Here is a 16741-nt window from a genome sequence, read left to right on the forward strand (position 1 = left end):
GTGGCAGATACAGACACAATATGTGTCTCGACTTGGAATTACTTAAAAATACACATGAGAATATCAAAGAAGAAACATGATTCATTTAATTGCTTGACTTTTGATATTTTTTTCATGTAATCATTTATATCAGGCATGTCTCCTCTCTGTCCCCACATCAGAGTATTCTAAAATTCCTCCTCATAATCCCTAAATATAGGTAGACATGCTGGATTCTTATGATTGTACAGTCTGTTAGGACTGTAACAATCTTAACAGATTGGATGGCCTGTTAGGGTTTATAAGTGTCTGGGGGTGTCATAGTGATTTAACTCAATCAAGTGGGTAACCAGTTTTTTGTGGAGATTCAAAGCCCCAGTAGCATTGAACCAGGTATGTAATCTCAGATGAATGTCAGGCAGGGCTTTGTGGATTCAGTGTGTACATTGGACCATCAGGGGTTAGGTCCTGAGTCTTCAGCAGCATTACTCTTTCACTGACAGAATGACAGCCATTACTGAGGTCAAGATTCTGTTTGAGCACATCCCCTGTCCTCCTATGTGACTTCTTGATCCCTAAATTAGTTGTCAGTGACATTCTTCTGGTAATAGGCTATCAGTGGAAACTTGCTCAAGGATGGGGATGGGGGCATCTAAACTCCATTTGCATTGATCCAATTCTGTGCAAGGCCATATCCTAGGGTCTAGGATAAAACTGGGAGTAGAGCAGTCAGTGTCCTCAAGGACAGTGTGTTCATGAAAACAATGGGAAAAGCTCCTTGACATTAGACTTGGGAATTTTTTAGATATGACAAAAAAGCACATGCTAATAAGCAAAAATAGATAAGTGAGGGTACATCTAACTAAAAAGTTTCTGCATAGCAAAAGAAACAGTTAACAAAATGAAAAGGAAACCTGTGCAATGGCTAAAAATATTTGCAAACTACATATCTGGTAAAGAGTTAATATCTATGGGACACCTGGGTAAGCTCAGTGGTTGAGCAGCTGCTTTCACCTCAGGGCGTGATCCTGGGGTCCTGGGATTGAGTCCTGCACCAGGATTAGTCTGCTTCTCCCTCTGCCTATGTCTCTGCCTCTCTCATGAATAAATAAAATCTTTTTTTTTTAAAGAGTTAATATCCAAAATCTATAAAGAACTCATACAATTTGGGACACCTGGGTGGCTTAGCAATTGAGTGTCTGCCTTTGGCTCAGGGTGTGATCCCAGGGTCCAGGATTGAGTCTCACATCGGGCTCCCTGCATGAAGTCTTCTTCTCTTTCGGCCTGTGTCTCTGCCTCTCTCTCTGTGTGTGTCTCTCATGAATAAATAAATAAAATCTTTTTTTAAAAAAGAACTCATACAACTCAATAACAACAATAACAACAAAAGACTCCTAACTCGGGGAAACGAACTAGGGGTGGTGGAAGGGGGGAGGAGGGCGGGTGTTGGAGGGGAATGGGTGACGGGCACTGAGGTGGACACTTGACGGGATGAGCACTGGGTGTTTTTCTGTATGTTGGTAAATTGAACACCAATAAAAATTAATTAAAAAAAATAAATAAATAAAAAAAAATAAAATAAAATTAAACTTAATTTACCATCAAAAAAAAAATAAATAAAAAATAAAAATGGGTAAAGGACCTCAATAGTCATTTTTCTGAAGAAAACATTCAAGTGGCCAACAGGTACATATGGATAGGTGCTTAAAATCAGTAGCATCAGGGAAAGGCAAATCAAAACCACTTGTTAGGATGGATTTAGCAATAATAACTCAATATACTTCCCTGATGACTGTATGCAGGTACATGGGCAAGATGTGACATCTCTTTAGGGATCTATTTTGTATGACCCCCAACTCTATACCCATCCTTTTTTTTTCTTCTGAATGTACTTAAAAAAAAAAAGAACTAAGCTTGTAGAATTGCAGAATTCCTTCAACCTTGGAATCATAAGTAGGAAACTCTCAAGTGGACTGATTTTAGTCCTTAGGGAGTCAAAATGTAGTGTTGCTTATTTAAATATAGAGTTCAGTTGGAGCCCCAAGAGTGCCAATGTATTCCCTATGCTTTCTAGATGCTTGCTTCCTGAGCCACCAGGAGGGGTGGGCACCTGAGCAGGGACTCTCAGGGACTTAATTTAGTTTGCGAGTCCCTGCTTGAGGAAGAACTGGGTTTTCCTTCTTGAAGAAACTCATGGAAGGACATGTTTCTAATAGGTTCACATGTTATTTTGTACAAAAATGTCCTTCATACAGCTTATGCCATGTCATTACGAAGACTGTTTTTGAGTACTGCATGAAGGCTTCGAAGTTGGACCAGGCAAGTTATAGGTGTGAAAGCTTTAATTGGTCGACTTCGTTTATTTTTGATTTTTGTAGCCATTGTCTCTATTTTCCTATTTTATGACCACTGAAGTGTTCTGATCCCCCGTCTTTAGCTTGGGTTGATGTATGGTGGGAGCAGCTGGACATTCGAGATATTTTTATGATTATTTTTATAACCCCCTCTTCACCCTTTAGTATATGTAATATTAGGCAAATGATGAAGCATTGCTCTAATGGTTTAACAAGGAAGGAGAAAGAAAGGTCTTAATTTTTGATTATTGGAGAAGCCTCCTGTGTAGAAACGTCAATCAAGACTGATATAAAAAAAAACAAAAAACAAAAAAAAAACAAAAAACAAAAAACAAAAGACTGATATCAAAAGTTTGCTATGTTACTGCACCTGACTTTAGGATCCAAAACAATTTTTTGCCAAGTTGTGCCTTTCCTCCTGGAACTGTAAGTTGAACACAATACTAGTATCAGTGTACACTGTGAAGTGACTATCATAAAAAAGAATATACCAGAGACTTTCGCATTGTTAAGTAAATACTTCCTTGTGAATATATATGATCTAGGGAGAAATCCCTGTAATTTTACCTGCTGATGTGGTCTGTCTTGTTAGACAACAAATTTTGGGTGTTTTTTTTACTACCCCCCTCCAAAAAAAATCTCAAAAGGTAACAACTGTTAATGAGGATGTGGAGAAAAGAAAACAATATGGATTGTCCTCAAAATATTAAAAATAGAACTAGTACATGATTCAGTAATCCCACTTCTGGCTGTACATCCAAAGGAAATAAAATCAGTATCTTGAAGAGATATCTGCACTTCCATGTGTATTGCCGCATTACTCAGAAGAGTCTAGATAAAGAAAAAAAACCTAAGTGTCCATCAACAGATAAATGGATAAAGAAAAGGTGATAGAGACACATACACATCTGTGTGCACACAGAGGACTATTATTTAGCCTTTAAAAAGAAGGAAATCCTGCCATTTGTGACAACATGGATGAACCTAGAGGACATTATGTTAAGAAAAATAAACCAGGGACACCTTGGGTGGCTCAGCCTTTGGGTCAGGGCATGATCCTGGAGTCCCGGGATCGAGTCCCACCTCAGGCTCCCCGCAAGGAACCTGCTTCTCCCTCTATCTGTGTCTCTGCCTCTCTCTCTCTCTCTCATGAAGAAATAAATAAAATCTTAAAAAAGAAAAAGAAATCAGACAAGGAAAGACAAATACTGTAGGATCTCATTATAAGGGGAATCTTAAAAAAAAAGTAGAATTCATAGAAACAGAGTAGAATAGTGTTACTAGGGGCTAGAGGCGGGGGGAATGGAGGAGATGTCGGTCTAAGGGTATAAGCTAAGTCAGAAATAAAATTCCTTCTAATAATCTGAACAGTTAAAAAAAAATAATAATCTGAACAGTGATAGAGGAAAGGCAAAACTATAATTCTGTCATTTCCCTCATTGTATTAAATTTCTATTGTTCTATACACATCACATAACTTTAGTGGCTTGAAACAGCACAGACTTTTTATTTTACAGTTCGATGGAAGTCCGACATGGATATCTGGGCTAGAATCCCAGTGTTGTCAGGGCTGTGTTCCTTTTTGGAGGCTCTAGAGAGAATCTGTTTCCTTGCTTTTCCAGTTCCTAGAGGACATGCACATTTTTTGGCTTGTGGCCCCCTTCCTCCTTCTCTAAAGCCAAAAATGTTGCTCCTGTCTAATCATTTTTCCCTAGTCACATCTTCCTTTGACTGACTACAGATGGGAAATTTTCTCTACTTTTTAAGGGCTCCTGTGATTGGATGGGACCCATGTGGAAAAATCAGGCTAATCTCCTCTTCTCAAAGTCCTTAGTTTAATAGCATCTACAAAGTATTAACAGGTTGCAGAGATTAGGATGTGGACATCTTTGTGAGGCTATTACTCTGCCTATTATACCCATTTTATGCTTTTCCTCTCCTTTTTTAAACTTGATAAGAATCACTCAGAGACTTTCATGAAATCTCTTCTTAATCAACTCACAGTCCCTCATCTCTAATGAATAGTTGCAAGCCTCAGCTAAACCGCCAGTTCAATTATTATGGCAGGACTTCGTTACAGCCATGTTATAAACATCTCAGACAGTATTTATCTATCCATCTATAAAAGCCAGTATTAAATAGCAGGCTTATTTTAACATTTCTCTCTAGTGAGGGTCTTAGTTTTACTAGACCCCTTACAGATTGTCTCAAATATTCTTTGGATACCCATTCGCCATGTAAGACTTAAAAAAGAAAAAAAATAGTTTGTCTATATCTAAAGGAGAGCCTGTAACCATAAAATAAATATTTCATCGCTGTAGCTTCCTTTCCTTGATTCTTGAATGTCAAGAAAGAATAGCTGGTTCCCTGGGAGGTGAACATGATGTTTATGAAGGATGGTAGAGGTGGAGTCAATAGGCCCAGAAAGCTCAAGTCAATTGCGTTAATTGGGTTAAAAAAGAAAACATGGTATAGACAAGGAGAAGATACATAAGTAAATGGATAATCAAAATATATACATAATATGATTGTGGCCAAGTGTTATTTAAAAATATGTTTATTTTTATTAAAGGAAGACATAGTTTAGTTAAGTAGTGAAAAATGGCATTTCTCTAGGTACTATTTGATCTAAGGCCTGAAGGAAGAGAAAGAACCAGGCCCTGTAAGCATCTGGGGCAAAAGTCACTGTACAGAGAGGAAGTGGCAAATAAAAGATCCTGAGGCAGGGACAACCTTGCGGGTATCCTGACAGTTTGTGTAACTAGAGAAGAGTTAACAAAAGCTGGGAGTAGGAGGGCAGGTGTAGAAGAGATAAGGGCAGAAAGGTAGGCAAGGTCCAAGACATGTAGAGCTTTATAGTTAGAGATGTCACATAATTTATTGCTTTAACTGTGTCCATTTTTATAGTGGAAAGGGCTCTATCAACAAAAAAAATGGAGAGGAAGGAGGAGAAGGAGAGGAAGGAGGAAGAGGAGGAGAAGAAGGACACAAAAGAAGAAAGAGAAAACATTGAGAATAGGAGGGTAGAGTAATTTAGGGCAACCCATATAAATGAGGACTCTCCCAGGCAATCTGAGACACATGGTTTCTTTACTTACAGACCAGGTAATGAGTTTTAATTTTGTTCTAATGCAATGTGATCTGATAGAGGCCCTAAGAAGATGATCTGGCTGGAATGTGGAGAATACATTCTGAATAGCCCAGAGACGATTCAGGGACCCAGTGGGAAGACCACTGTAGCTAACAGTGGAACATTATTGGTATACCAGGGAAGATGCTAAATATGGTTAGATGTAAATTACAAATTGCAGATAATGGTGACCGGCTTTAGGAGTGGTGTGAGAAAAAGAGCAAAATTCAGCACGACTTCTAGGATTTTGGCCTCGACAGGTGGGGGAGACAGCAGTGCCATTATTATCTGAAACATAGATAACTAGGGATAAAAGTGTGGTGGGCTTCAGGCCAGATAAGAACACTAAGATGAAGATTTATATTTTAGAATTATTTTTATAGAGGGAAATAGGTAATGTCTTCTAGTCACATGACCTTGCTTGACCATGGTGTAGAGAATGGGCAAGAATCATGAAGTCCATATTCCAGTTGGAGTCTAAAGAAAAGAGAATTGAAGATGACTAAGTGGCGATCATAATAATGGTTAATACAAAAACAAAATTGAGTTTTCCTTTGAAATAGGACAAAAAATAGCACTTATCAGACCCCAGTTCTCCTTTTCTTTCTCAGTCTTTTCCTTAGAATTTTACTACCCTCTCCTTCTACTAATCCCCATTTTTCACATTAGGAGCAGATAACTGCCTTACTATGTGACCTCAAACAGGTTACTTAGCTTCTCTGTTCTTCAAATCCTCATCTTTAAAATGAAGAAAATAAAAGTTGCTAATATAAGGTTGTTGAGAGATTAAAGTAGATAATAACCTGTAACATGCTTAAGATAGCACCTATATGTTGCTAGTTTTTATTTATTTTATGATTATCATTGCTATTGTTATTACTAGTGTATCACAAATACTTTTTTATACTTTTATACTGTTTCCAGGCTAAGAGAGGTCCCATCCTAGGAAAACAAAGACAGTCTCCCCTTACCCTTCCTTAAAGAGGAAAAAAAAATCCTTTTCTGAAACAAAAAACAAATGCATCTAATACTCCAAAAGTTTTGTACTTTGGTATGTTAGACTTCACACATACATAATTTTTTAATTGAAACTAAATGCTTAAGAACTTATTTAAATTTATTTTTAAAACCATGCAAGAGCGAGCTCTTAGAAGAGTCTCTATCGGGTAATAATATAAATGGTAGAGTTCCCATCTATGGAGAGCCCAATCTGTGTTGAGAGCTATGTTAGGCAGTTTACACACATCATCTTGTTTAATACAATACTTTTTTTCTCTGTAAGGAGGAATTTCTCCACTTTTACAGGTGAGGGACCAGAAGTTTAGAGTATTATTAATTTTCCTGAGACCAGAGGTTTAATGGACTCTAAGTTCTTCCCTGTTTCCACTGTACAGAAACGGCTCAACTGTGTAATACAGATCTTTAAACATCTATTGAGCTTCTATCCTATATGATGACCTTCAATTGCAGCAGGCCTGTGGGATATGGATCATAATTCCCGTTATACAAATAGGGACACCAGAGTCTCTGTGAGATCATGGGGGTTTGTCCAAGGCTACGTTATTTAAAAAGTTCAACAAAGGGTTTGACCTTAGGTTTTCTGGCCGCAAGATGGTCTTCCTGCTTTACAGCAAGGCTTCCAGTAGAGGGTTTAACTGTAGTAGTGCTGGCCATGGAGTGCTGAATAGAGGATCCAGGGTAAGTTTGGGTTTTAACTTCAGTATAATTATAATTATATAAAATAATAAATTACAACCCCCAAATTGCAAAGAATAAAATTGCTAATCATATAGAAAGTTAGTTCGTAATAGCCTAAACTTCGAAACCACCTATTTTCTTTTTTTTTTTTTAAGATTATATTTATTTATTCATGAGAGATACAGAGAGAGAAGCAGAGGGAGAAGCAGAGGGACTCCCACTGGGAGCCCAATATGGAACTCGATCCCAGGACCCTGGGATCATGCCCTGAGCCAAAGGCAGATGCTCAACCACTGAGCACGCAGGCATCCCTAAACCACCTATTTTCTATTTGACTTCTAACTACCTAAAATATAATCTGTGTGTCCCAATTTCTTGGGAAACATAGGTAATCGATGTTAAATTCTCTTTTACTTGACTTCAGTACTGCACAGATCATACCTTATTGTATCTCATACTTGTGATGTCAAGGAGTCAGTCACTGGACCACTCCAGAAATTTATTTCAATGAAAAATATTCTCTAATCAATGTAAGTTTTTCAAGAGTCATTTTGCCCCTGTACTAATTTATCTCTATTATGTCAGAGTTTTCACTAAATCTCATATATTTTTGCATCATCTTTAGTCATATTCATTCTTAGCTTCTTATTCCTATAATCCAGACTCAGATTGTATACCACATTCAAGACCTTAAACTAAAAGTGTTCCAAAATAACAATGATTGGATTGCTGATATTCACATGATTTGCATGTGTTAATATATTCCATTGTGTGATATTCATGGCATTTATTATATACTCTTTGAGAACAAACCTATCTCGATTTTTGTAAAAGGCCCAAAAGTTGCTTTTATTTTACTACTTCATAAAAATCAGATATATTTATTACTTACTTATCCTTCCCAAAGCAAATGTTTTATAATAATCTCTGTACTGCCTTACAGTGGCATCCTCCCTACCAGCCTCTCTGCCTCTACCATTATTCTTGAGTAGGTTCAATAAATACTTTTTTCCTTTTTATGCCCTTGGCCAGTGTAGGCAATGGAGGATAGTTTTTATTTCAAAATGTATAGTAAGAATAATATTTTTGAATAGTTATTAAATTCTGGCACTCTCCTAAGTTTTTTTTTTCTCCTGGTATCTTATTTAAGATTAAAAAGGCACCTTATTTAAAAAGGTGCCTGTAAAAGGAATATAGTTATTATAATACCACTATTCAGTAGGCATATTACCCTCATCTTACCAACAGAGACAGAGGCACCCAGAGCTAAACAACTTTCCAAAACTCCCTAAGTAGCTAAGTTGCTAAGTAAAAAGATCAAGCCATCCAGTGGCCAAAGGATTAACTATTTTATGTTTACTCAAATGTTCAGTGGTCCATATAAGGTCTTGGGATTTTGAAGTTTCTGGCGAAATCTATGAGAGACCATTTGGTGGAATTCTGTTACTGTTTTGTGTGTGTGTGTGTGTGTGTGTGTGTGTGTGTGTGTGTGTGTGTTTTAAGTAAGTTCCACAGGGGAGCTTGAACTCACAACCCTGAGATCAAGACCTAGGCTAAGATCAAGAGCCAGACACTTAACCAACTAAGTCATTCAGGCACTCCTATTATTACCTCTTTCACAGGGGTGTTACTATAGACTAAATGTTCGTATTCCCCCACTAAATTCATGTTGAAAGCTAATTCCCAATGTGATGATATTTAGAAGTAGAGCCTTTGGTAGCCTTGACTAGCTTCTTTTCTTTCTTTCTTTCTTTCTTTCTTTCTTTCTTTCTTTCCTTTCTTTCCTTTCTTTCCTTTCTTTCTTTTTTCTTTTTTTCTTTTTTTTAGATTTTATTTGTTTATTCATGAGAGATGGAAAGAGAGAGGCAGAGAGAGAAGCAGGCTCTATGCAGGGAGCCTGACTCGGGACTCGATCCTGGGACTTCAAGATCATGCCCAGGGCTGAAGGCAGGAGCTCAACTGCTGAGCCACCTGGGCGTCCCAGGCGTGACTAGTTTCAAGGACACTTGACTAGTGCCCTTATAAAAGAGACCCCAGAGAGATCTTTCACTTCTTTCACCAATGAGGACATGGTGAGAAGACAGCTGTTAATGAGCAAGGAAGTAGTTTCTCACAAGATGACAAATCAGCTGGCACCTGAATCTTGAGCTTCCCAGCCTCCAGAACTGTGACAAATAAATGTTAGTTGTTTAAGCCACCCAATCTCTGGTATTTTTGTTATAGCAGCCCAAACAGATTAAGGAACGTATTTTGAGGCTCAAATAAAATGATTTATTTGAAAGCATATTTTAAATAACACAGTACATATTTTATTGTAATTAGCAGAATTTTAAATAGATCCTTTCATAAAAATCATCCTTTATTTTATAAAATTTTATTTTCAAGTTCAGTGTTTTTATTCTACTCCTTTTTAATGCAAGCTGATTTTGAACATTTTGAATAACAAATTGCTTGAAGGTATGTACTGTACTTTCAAAATAGAATTAGTTATTTCCTTTTTATTTTCCTGTGAATATCTATCTATTTTTAAAAATGTCGAGGATCAAAATAAAGTGTTATTAAAATAGAAAGAGAAAAATCAAAGAAATGGAAAAAATAAATTAAAAAGGTGTCTGTAAAAGGAATATAGTTAACCCATTATAATACACTAATCTGGGCTCTAAATTCTGAGCTTTTTGACACTCCAGAGTTACATATTCATTTTATATAATGGAGAAAAACAAGCCAATTTTTAAAGGGATAAAAACAGTTTCAAGGCACTAAATTCCAAAATAAATTTGTCAAATGACACCTATTTCATGAATATCACATTTAAAAATAAATATCTTTCATTTTCACTTTAAAAGATACTGTGTAGAGAGAATCGGTGTTCATCACCCAGATGTTATCTGTGTGGACTATTGTGGAAAATATACTCAGTACAAATGCAAAAGCAAACTTCCTTATAATCTAGCATCAAAAGGCCAAAGTTAAATTATGTGGTGGCATTGTAAATGACATATCCATTATCTGTATAATTTAACTCTTACTTCTATAGCACAAAACACAAAGCATGACTATGGTCATTTTCTAGGAATATAAGATTTACAGATGTTTAGAAGCAAGTCCAACCTCAGTAAAGAATTGTATCTAGGTAAGTCTATCTACAAAGCCATGTTTTTTTTCTAATTAAATTCTCCTTCCTTCTGAGGAGTCAAAAGAGGTGGTGATATTTGAACAAAGTTTGCATGGGCTCCTGGGAGGACCAATCAGTTAAACATCTGACTCTTGGTTTCAGCTGAGGTGATGATCCCCTGGTTGTGGGATAAAGCCAAGTGCCAGGTTCTATGCTCAGTGTGGAGTCTGCTTCAGGTTCTCTCTCTCTCTCTCTTCCTTTCCCTCTGCCTCTCTCTACTCATTCTCTCTCTAAAATAAATAAATATACATTTTTTGAACCAAGGTAGCAAGAATTAGTAAAACTCCACTGGGTAGAAAGAGAGGAAAAATGCAGTCCAGAGAGAGAACAGCATTTGCAAAGCCTTGAGACAGATGAAACCATCCCCTACTCAAGGACCTGCAAGTTGTTTGGAATGGGTGAAGTATGACTAAACTTGAATTCCAGAACCAGATCATGTAGAAAGTTAACCATTCCTAAGAAGTCTGGATTTCAGTGTGAAGGTCATGGGAAAACACTGAGGGATTCTGTTCATTATGTGGGGAGTGGGAGATAAAATAAAGTTAAAGGCAAAAATTGTTGGTAGGATTGGTGACCCAGCTAAAGTCATCATATTCTTGAACTATTTAAAGATGTCATTACCCTCTTCCCTCTTTTTACTAGCAGAGTTCGAAAGTTCAAGTGCAGGAGTAGAGACATTCGCTTGTGAATTGGATAGGATGTTCATAGGGTTGAATAAGTATTAAAAGAATTTTAAGATAATAGCAATAGAATCGGTAGAAATGTGAGTCAAGTGTAAGAAAAGGAGGAAAAACAAAACAGCAGTGGATGACACACTGAAAGTTAATTTATTAAGGATGGAAGGTCAGGACAAGGTTAAAAAAACTGTTGTGAGTGATGCTGAGAACACCCAGCTTGGGAAACGCCAAATCTAAAAGGGAGCTTCTAGCAATACCTCCAGACCTTTGCCTCAGTGGAATCATTGTCTTATTACCTTGCAACTTAAGCAAATATCCTCTGGGTAGAGGAAGAAGACTTTTACTACAATGAAATGTGAGGGGAGGAAAATACTCTCTTATGTGTGGTATGTTAGTTAGGAAGCAAATGCAGAGGGATAGGCTATCTCTGGCTGCCAAGTCTATTTGCTATTCAAAAATGTTTGGCAAGATAAGCCAGGATGAGGTGTAGAAATGCCATGGAGAATTGCCCACCAATAATCTCACAAGTTGATTGTTTCCAGGTGATAACAAGGTCTGAGTTGCAGCCAGGGAAATGGGTTGCTAATTGATATTACAGCTACCCATAATGGCTGCAGAAGTTGACACAAAGAAATAGATTATGAATAAGGTTACCAAATCCTCTAACGAGTTGCAGAGAGCAATATGAATTTGAAGATAATGATGAAAGCCTAACTCAGAAAATAACAGCAAAATCTTGCTGGTGCAGAGAAAGTAGTAACCATACCACAAGATTCTTACTGCATAAGAAGTAAAAGAGAAGAATTGCTATTTTAACACTTGTCACCTCCAAAAACATTCACATTAACTTGAGTGGCAATGCATACTGAAGAATTTAGGGGAAAGTCTATTTTGGAGTGAGTCAAGAAACAAGATGTTGATGGATAGATGGATAGAGATGTGGTCACGCAAATATAGCAAAATAGTAGTGGCATCAAGGTGATTGTTATTTTGAGTGAAATGTTCACTCAAAATTGTTTCATCTTTTATGTATGCTTGAAATCATTCTTTAACCATGTTGGGGAAAAAAAAAAAAACAGATGTAGCGGTGGTGGGGATATTTGTCTGCTCCACTGCAGACCTAGGACATTGCCTACTCATGATATGTGTACATGAGGTTCTAAACCTCTGCAGTACTGGAAAAAGCTCCAGTTGTGTCAACACTGAGGACATTTTCCTTGGTTCAGAACTTAGCCTCTTTGACCTTGAGCACTACAGCCTCAGTGTAGACTTCATCAGGCATCACAGTAAAGGGGCATCTTGGGGAGAATCTGTGGCCTCTGACAATGTCAATGACTACAGATGTGGTCATAGCAAACCAGAAGCTATCATAAGAGCGAGGAGGTTAGGCTGGAGAGAACTTTGTTTACATGCCCTTGAATATGCTCAGATCTCTTCAGAAGAAGCATCTGACAGTGTCCAGAAATCCAGAAGGATTGAGGAAACAGTGACGAAAATACCGACTCATGATTACAAAAATATGTGTCCTCACTTGGTGTGACTTGGGAATCACTGCTTATAAATAATTATTCAAAATAGCCATGGAATTGGAAGAATGCTCACAGCTGTGTTCCTCAAGAGTTTACAACAGGCAGTAGAATAATGAGTTACCCACAAGGAAAGAGATATCCTGGATGAAGCTAGGTTTTAACTAAGGCTAGAGGGGGAGTGAATAGAATGTGATGTGAAGGGAAAAGTAGAGAAATTTGAATACAGTGAGCTGGGTATCGGAAGCCATGGTGCAGAGAAAGAGACATGAGATCAGGTGGGAGAAGCTGAATAAGAAGCCAGATCATCCAGAGCAGAATAAGGACAGAAACACTGATTGGATATGAGGTTTATTTAAAGTCACTATTTCCGTCTCAATTCTGAATTTCATGAACATGGTCCTAATATATCTTCTTCATCTCTGTATTGCCAGCACCAGTTGGCAGGGTGCGTTCTTTTTTGGGGGGGGAGGGTGCGTTCTTTCCATAGGCAGCTTCCAAGGCCCTGGGAGGGCCCAATGCAATGCATTCACAAGTTCTTATGTTTTTGTTAAACATTTGCCATTTGGGAAATGGTTCATCCTATAGACTTTGTTAAAGACAGACTCCAAAATCAAGCTTTCATTCTTTCAAATCTGAATCTACCACTATCCACAATGTTGTAAATATTCAATTAATGTTTATGGGATTAATGAATGCACAAAAAAGGATTTAACGGTAAGATTTATAAGAAGGGACCTTAGAATTACCTCTAAAACTTGAGAAAAGTATCTCAAAAGTGTTCAGTACCTTACATATATTGCAAAGATACAATCTTTTCCTAACTAGTAATTTTTTTTTTAGTTTTGAAAATATATACTATGATTTGGGGAAGTTTGTGAGAGAAGAGAGGAACAAACAAAAAAGAAAAATGGGTCTTTTAAACACCCCACTCTGAAAAAGTACACGCAAAAGCCTGTCTATTTAAATATATCAAATAAATGAGACTGAAAATATTGAGCTTTTTTTCAGTGAAAGACATAATGGGGCATACATATTTTATTTTCTCTAATAGCTATCAAGAACAGCCTTGAGCAACTCGTTTTAATTCCAAAACAGATTACGGAAGAAAGTAGGTGGCCACTGGAGAAATAAAATACAAATAGAAGGAATTTCAAAATATTTCTATAAAACAAAAGAGGTTCTAATAAAGTGAATAAACTGATAAAATAATTAGGACACTTCGGAGAACTTTTTGGACAAACTAATGGGTATTGTGTAAATGTTTGTGAGAAGCCAAATAAAGAAATTGAGAGATGCCACATTTGAAAATCATCACTGAACAACCCTTTTTATTTTTTAAATAAAGAGAAAAGAAAATGACAATAAAGTTGTATTCTTAATCCTATTTGTAATGTTCCTGTTAAGAGAGGCAGCATTAGGCATATTAATGTGTTTGCCTCTCCTCTAATTTATGATTCCCTTCCTTCTTTAATGAGATCTGCTCTGCAGCCCATAAAATAATTGTTATGGTAAACTGACTTTTTAAAATTAGCTACACACCAGTTGGTCCAGAAACCTATTCCTCTAGACCATTCATGCACAAAATACCTTTGTGTGAAACCCTTTCCAAATGTGTAATGACTGGAGTTCGTCCAGAAGTTTGCCTGCAGAGTCTCTTAGTGGAAGCAGCCTTACAATTTCCTTTCCTCACGATCCTTTCCATGAGATTCTCCATCGTGCGGGTGTGCTTGGGCCACTTGCAGGCCGACACTGAAGAAAATAGGCTGGATCCGTGGGCTGTGTCCAAAGAACGTGGTTTCTTTCACTTGCAGAGGTGCTCCCCGACCCAGCATCTGGCTGGATGGCCCAAAGCATGCAGGAGAGGCTGATAGAAGATTCTCAGGGGAGCCAGGGGGTTCTCACCTGGAAAGAACTAGCCGGTCTTTGAAGCGATGAGCTCACAGTTTCCTACTCTTACAAACCGTTTTCCCTGTGCTCACTCTCACACTGAGATTGTTAATCCATCAGAGTGATCCCCCGTTGGAAGAAGGCAGGCAGAGGAAGGAATGGTTGGCCCTGTTACCCAATGGTGGGAAGCAGAGATGTCTGGAAGTTACCCTGTGGATAGAGATATGATGGAGCACACACAGTATTTCAAAGTAGTGGAGAGAAAGGGTTGAGATGGAGGATGTGGGCACTTTTCCACTTAGCAGCAGACTCTTAAATCAAAGAGGCTAACAGGGCAGAGTGTGCACTAAAGCAGTTGCTGATTAACATAAATATTTTTTGAGTGTTCCAATTTGCCTTCATGGAAGCATCCTGCATATCTGGAAGAAAAATGAAGTGTTGCTTTAGAACAATTAATATCAGTATCTTTTGTAACACTTAAAAACCCTAAGGAAAAATAAACTGAAATGAAGGAAGCTTTAGCATTACTTAGCACATATTACATTATTCTGCTGAATTATTTTCTTTTCTTCTTTCTTGAAAGTGTGATAGTGTAACGTGCACAAGAAGATTATGAATTCCCCTATCTACAATGACAAATAAAATTCTCTTTTGGTCTACTTTACTTTTGGCATTTGAATGGAGGACATGAACATTCATTCTTTTTACATTTTATAGATATATTAAGAACTTTCTAGGAACACCTGGGTGGCTCAGCAGTTGAGCGCCTGCCTTCGGGCCAGGGTGTGATCCTAGAATCCAAGGATTGAGTTCCACATCGGGCTCCCTGCATGGAGCCTGCTTCCCCTCTGCCTATGTCTCTGCCTCTCTCTGTGTCTCTCATGAATAAATAAAATCTTTTTTTTTTTTTTTTTTTTAAGAATCTTCTAAGCGCAGGCTTTATACTGGATGCTAGAAACGAGTAGTGAACAAAATTGACATACATTGGGAGTTCTCAGCATATACACTACTTATTTTAAATAAATTCTATGTATTGATAGAACTGGTTAATTTGCATTACTTTCTTTTGTATTATTAATTGAACATTTGAAATTAAGAGACTTGTCCAATATCAATAAAAATTTCTGTTAGAATGCATCACCTCAAGGCAAGATTTGCTATTATCACTTAAAACCAAGAGGATGGAATCTGATATGTCTGAGAGATATGAGTATCTGGTTTAGAAAAATAACCTATTCACAAAAATAATTGCAAACAATATTTCCCAGTACGTGATTGAGATGACAAATCAAGTTTTTCAATTTACATTTTTTTCCAAAGGAATATGTCTATTCATCCTAGATACAACTCAAAGGAAAATTGTAATTCATTTTCCAGAAACTTAATTGACTTTGCCAAAGACTAAGTAAGATAGGTAGTGGACAGTTCATAAAGAGGAAGTGCAAATGGGAGAAGACATAGAGAGAAAGAGAGAAGACATAGAGAGAAAATGGGATAAGCCAGGTCAATGCAAGTCCTGTATATTTTAAAAATACAGGGAAGCATACAAACAGGTAAAGAAGAAATGACCTCAACAAGCAGCAAACCTTGTAACTCAACCACGCTCTCAAGAGGCAGAGGTCAAGAAACAAAAACTCAGATCAAGAGCCATCTATGAAAATATAATTTATGGGAAGAATAAATTCAGATGCAAATGGTTCATTCTAAGAATAAAAAGCAGTGCCATGGCATAGAGATAGACATAGGTGATGGAGATAGAAATGAGAAAGAGCCAAAAAGAGAGAGAGAGAGTGAGTGAGAGAGAGAGGAGAGGTTGAACTAAGCAAAGTATAGGTCACAGGAGCATCTGGAAAGGGAACTGAGTGAGTGAGTGAGTGAGTGTGTGCACGCGCGCGCGTGTTGTGGGAAGAGGTCCAAGGTAGACTTAAGATATCTGAGACTTCAGGCAGAAAGATCAGTATCAGGCTGCATGTAGTTGCAGGGAACAGATCTGCACATCTGCAGCTGTTCTATAAACCTTTACAGTATCTAGACTTCACTTGGCTTCAGCTAATATAACATTATGGTTGATCTTTAGGAGTAAAGTTATTTCTTAAGAAATGAGAAGACAAGTGGCGAGAGATAAGAGTTTAATCCCATACTTTAATATATGTAACAAGTGGTGTATTCATAGGCAAGTCTGTGGCATGTATATTTTCAAAAAACTAAAATTTTCTTCCTCTGCAAAAACTTTTTGTACTCGACAAACAGCTTGACACACTTTAATAACTGCCTGGAAACAGTCATGTGTTTCAGCAAAGAATACTTGAATC

General features: G+C 37.4%; 1 protein-coding gene across 4 annotated transcripts in view; it reads right to left on the reverse strand.

The window, feature by feature from the left end:
• PCDH9 (protocadherin 9) overlaps positions 1-16741 on the reverse strand; it is a 959413-nt gene that overhangs the window by 37387 nt on the left and 905285 nt on the right. Inside the window, exon 4 of one of the 4 annotated variants that reach the window (XM_072760682.1) lies at positions 13371-14848. The exons of 1 other annotated variant lie outside the window; for it this stretch is intronic. In XM_072760682.1, coding sequence (XP_072616783.1) covers positions 14742-14848 — 107 coding nt within the window. In that variant the 3' untranslated portion in view covers positions 13371-14741. Of the gene's footprint in view, positions 1-13370; positions 14849-16741 lie in introns of those variants that run through there. 2 more of the 4 variants (XM_072760683.1, XM_072760677.1) reach the window with 2 other exon arrangements.

The sequence above is a fragment of the Vulpes vulpes genome, chromosome 6, assembly GCF_048418805.1.
Source record: "Vulpes vulpes isolate BD-2025 chromosome 6, VulVul3, whole genome shotgun sequence".
NCBI classification, from domain to species: Eukaryota; Metazoa; Chordata; class Mammalia; order Carnivora; family Canidae; genus Vulpes; species Vulpes vulpes.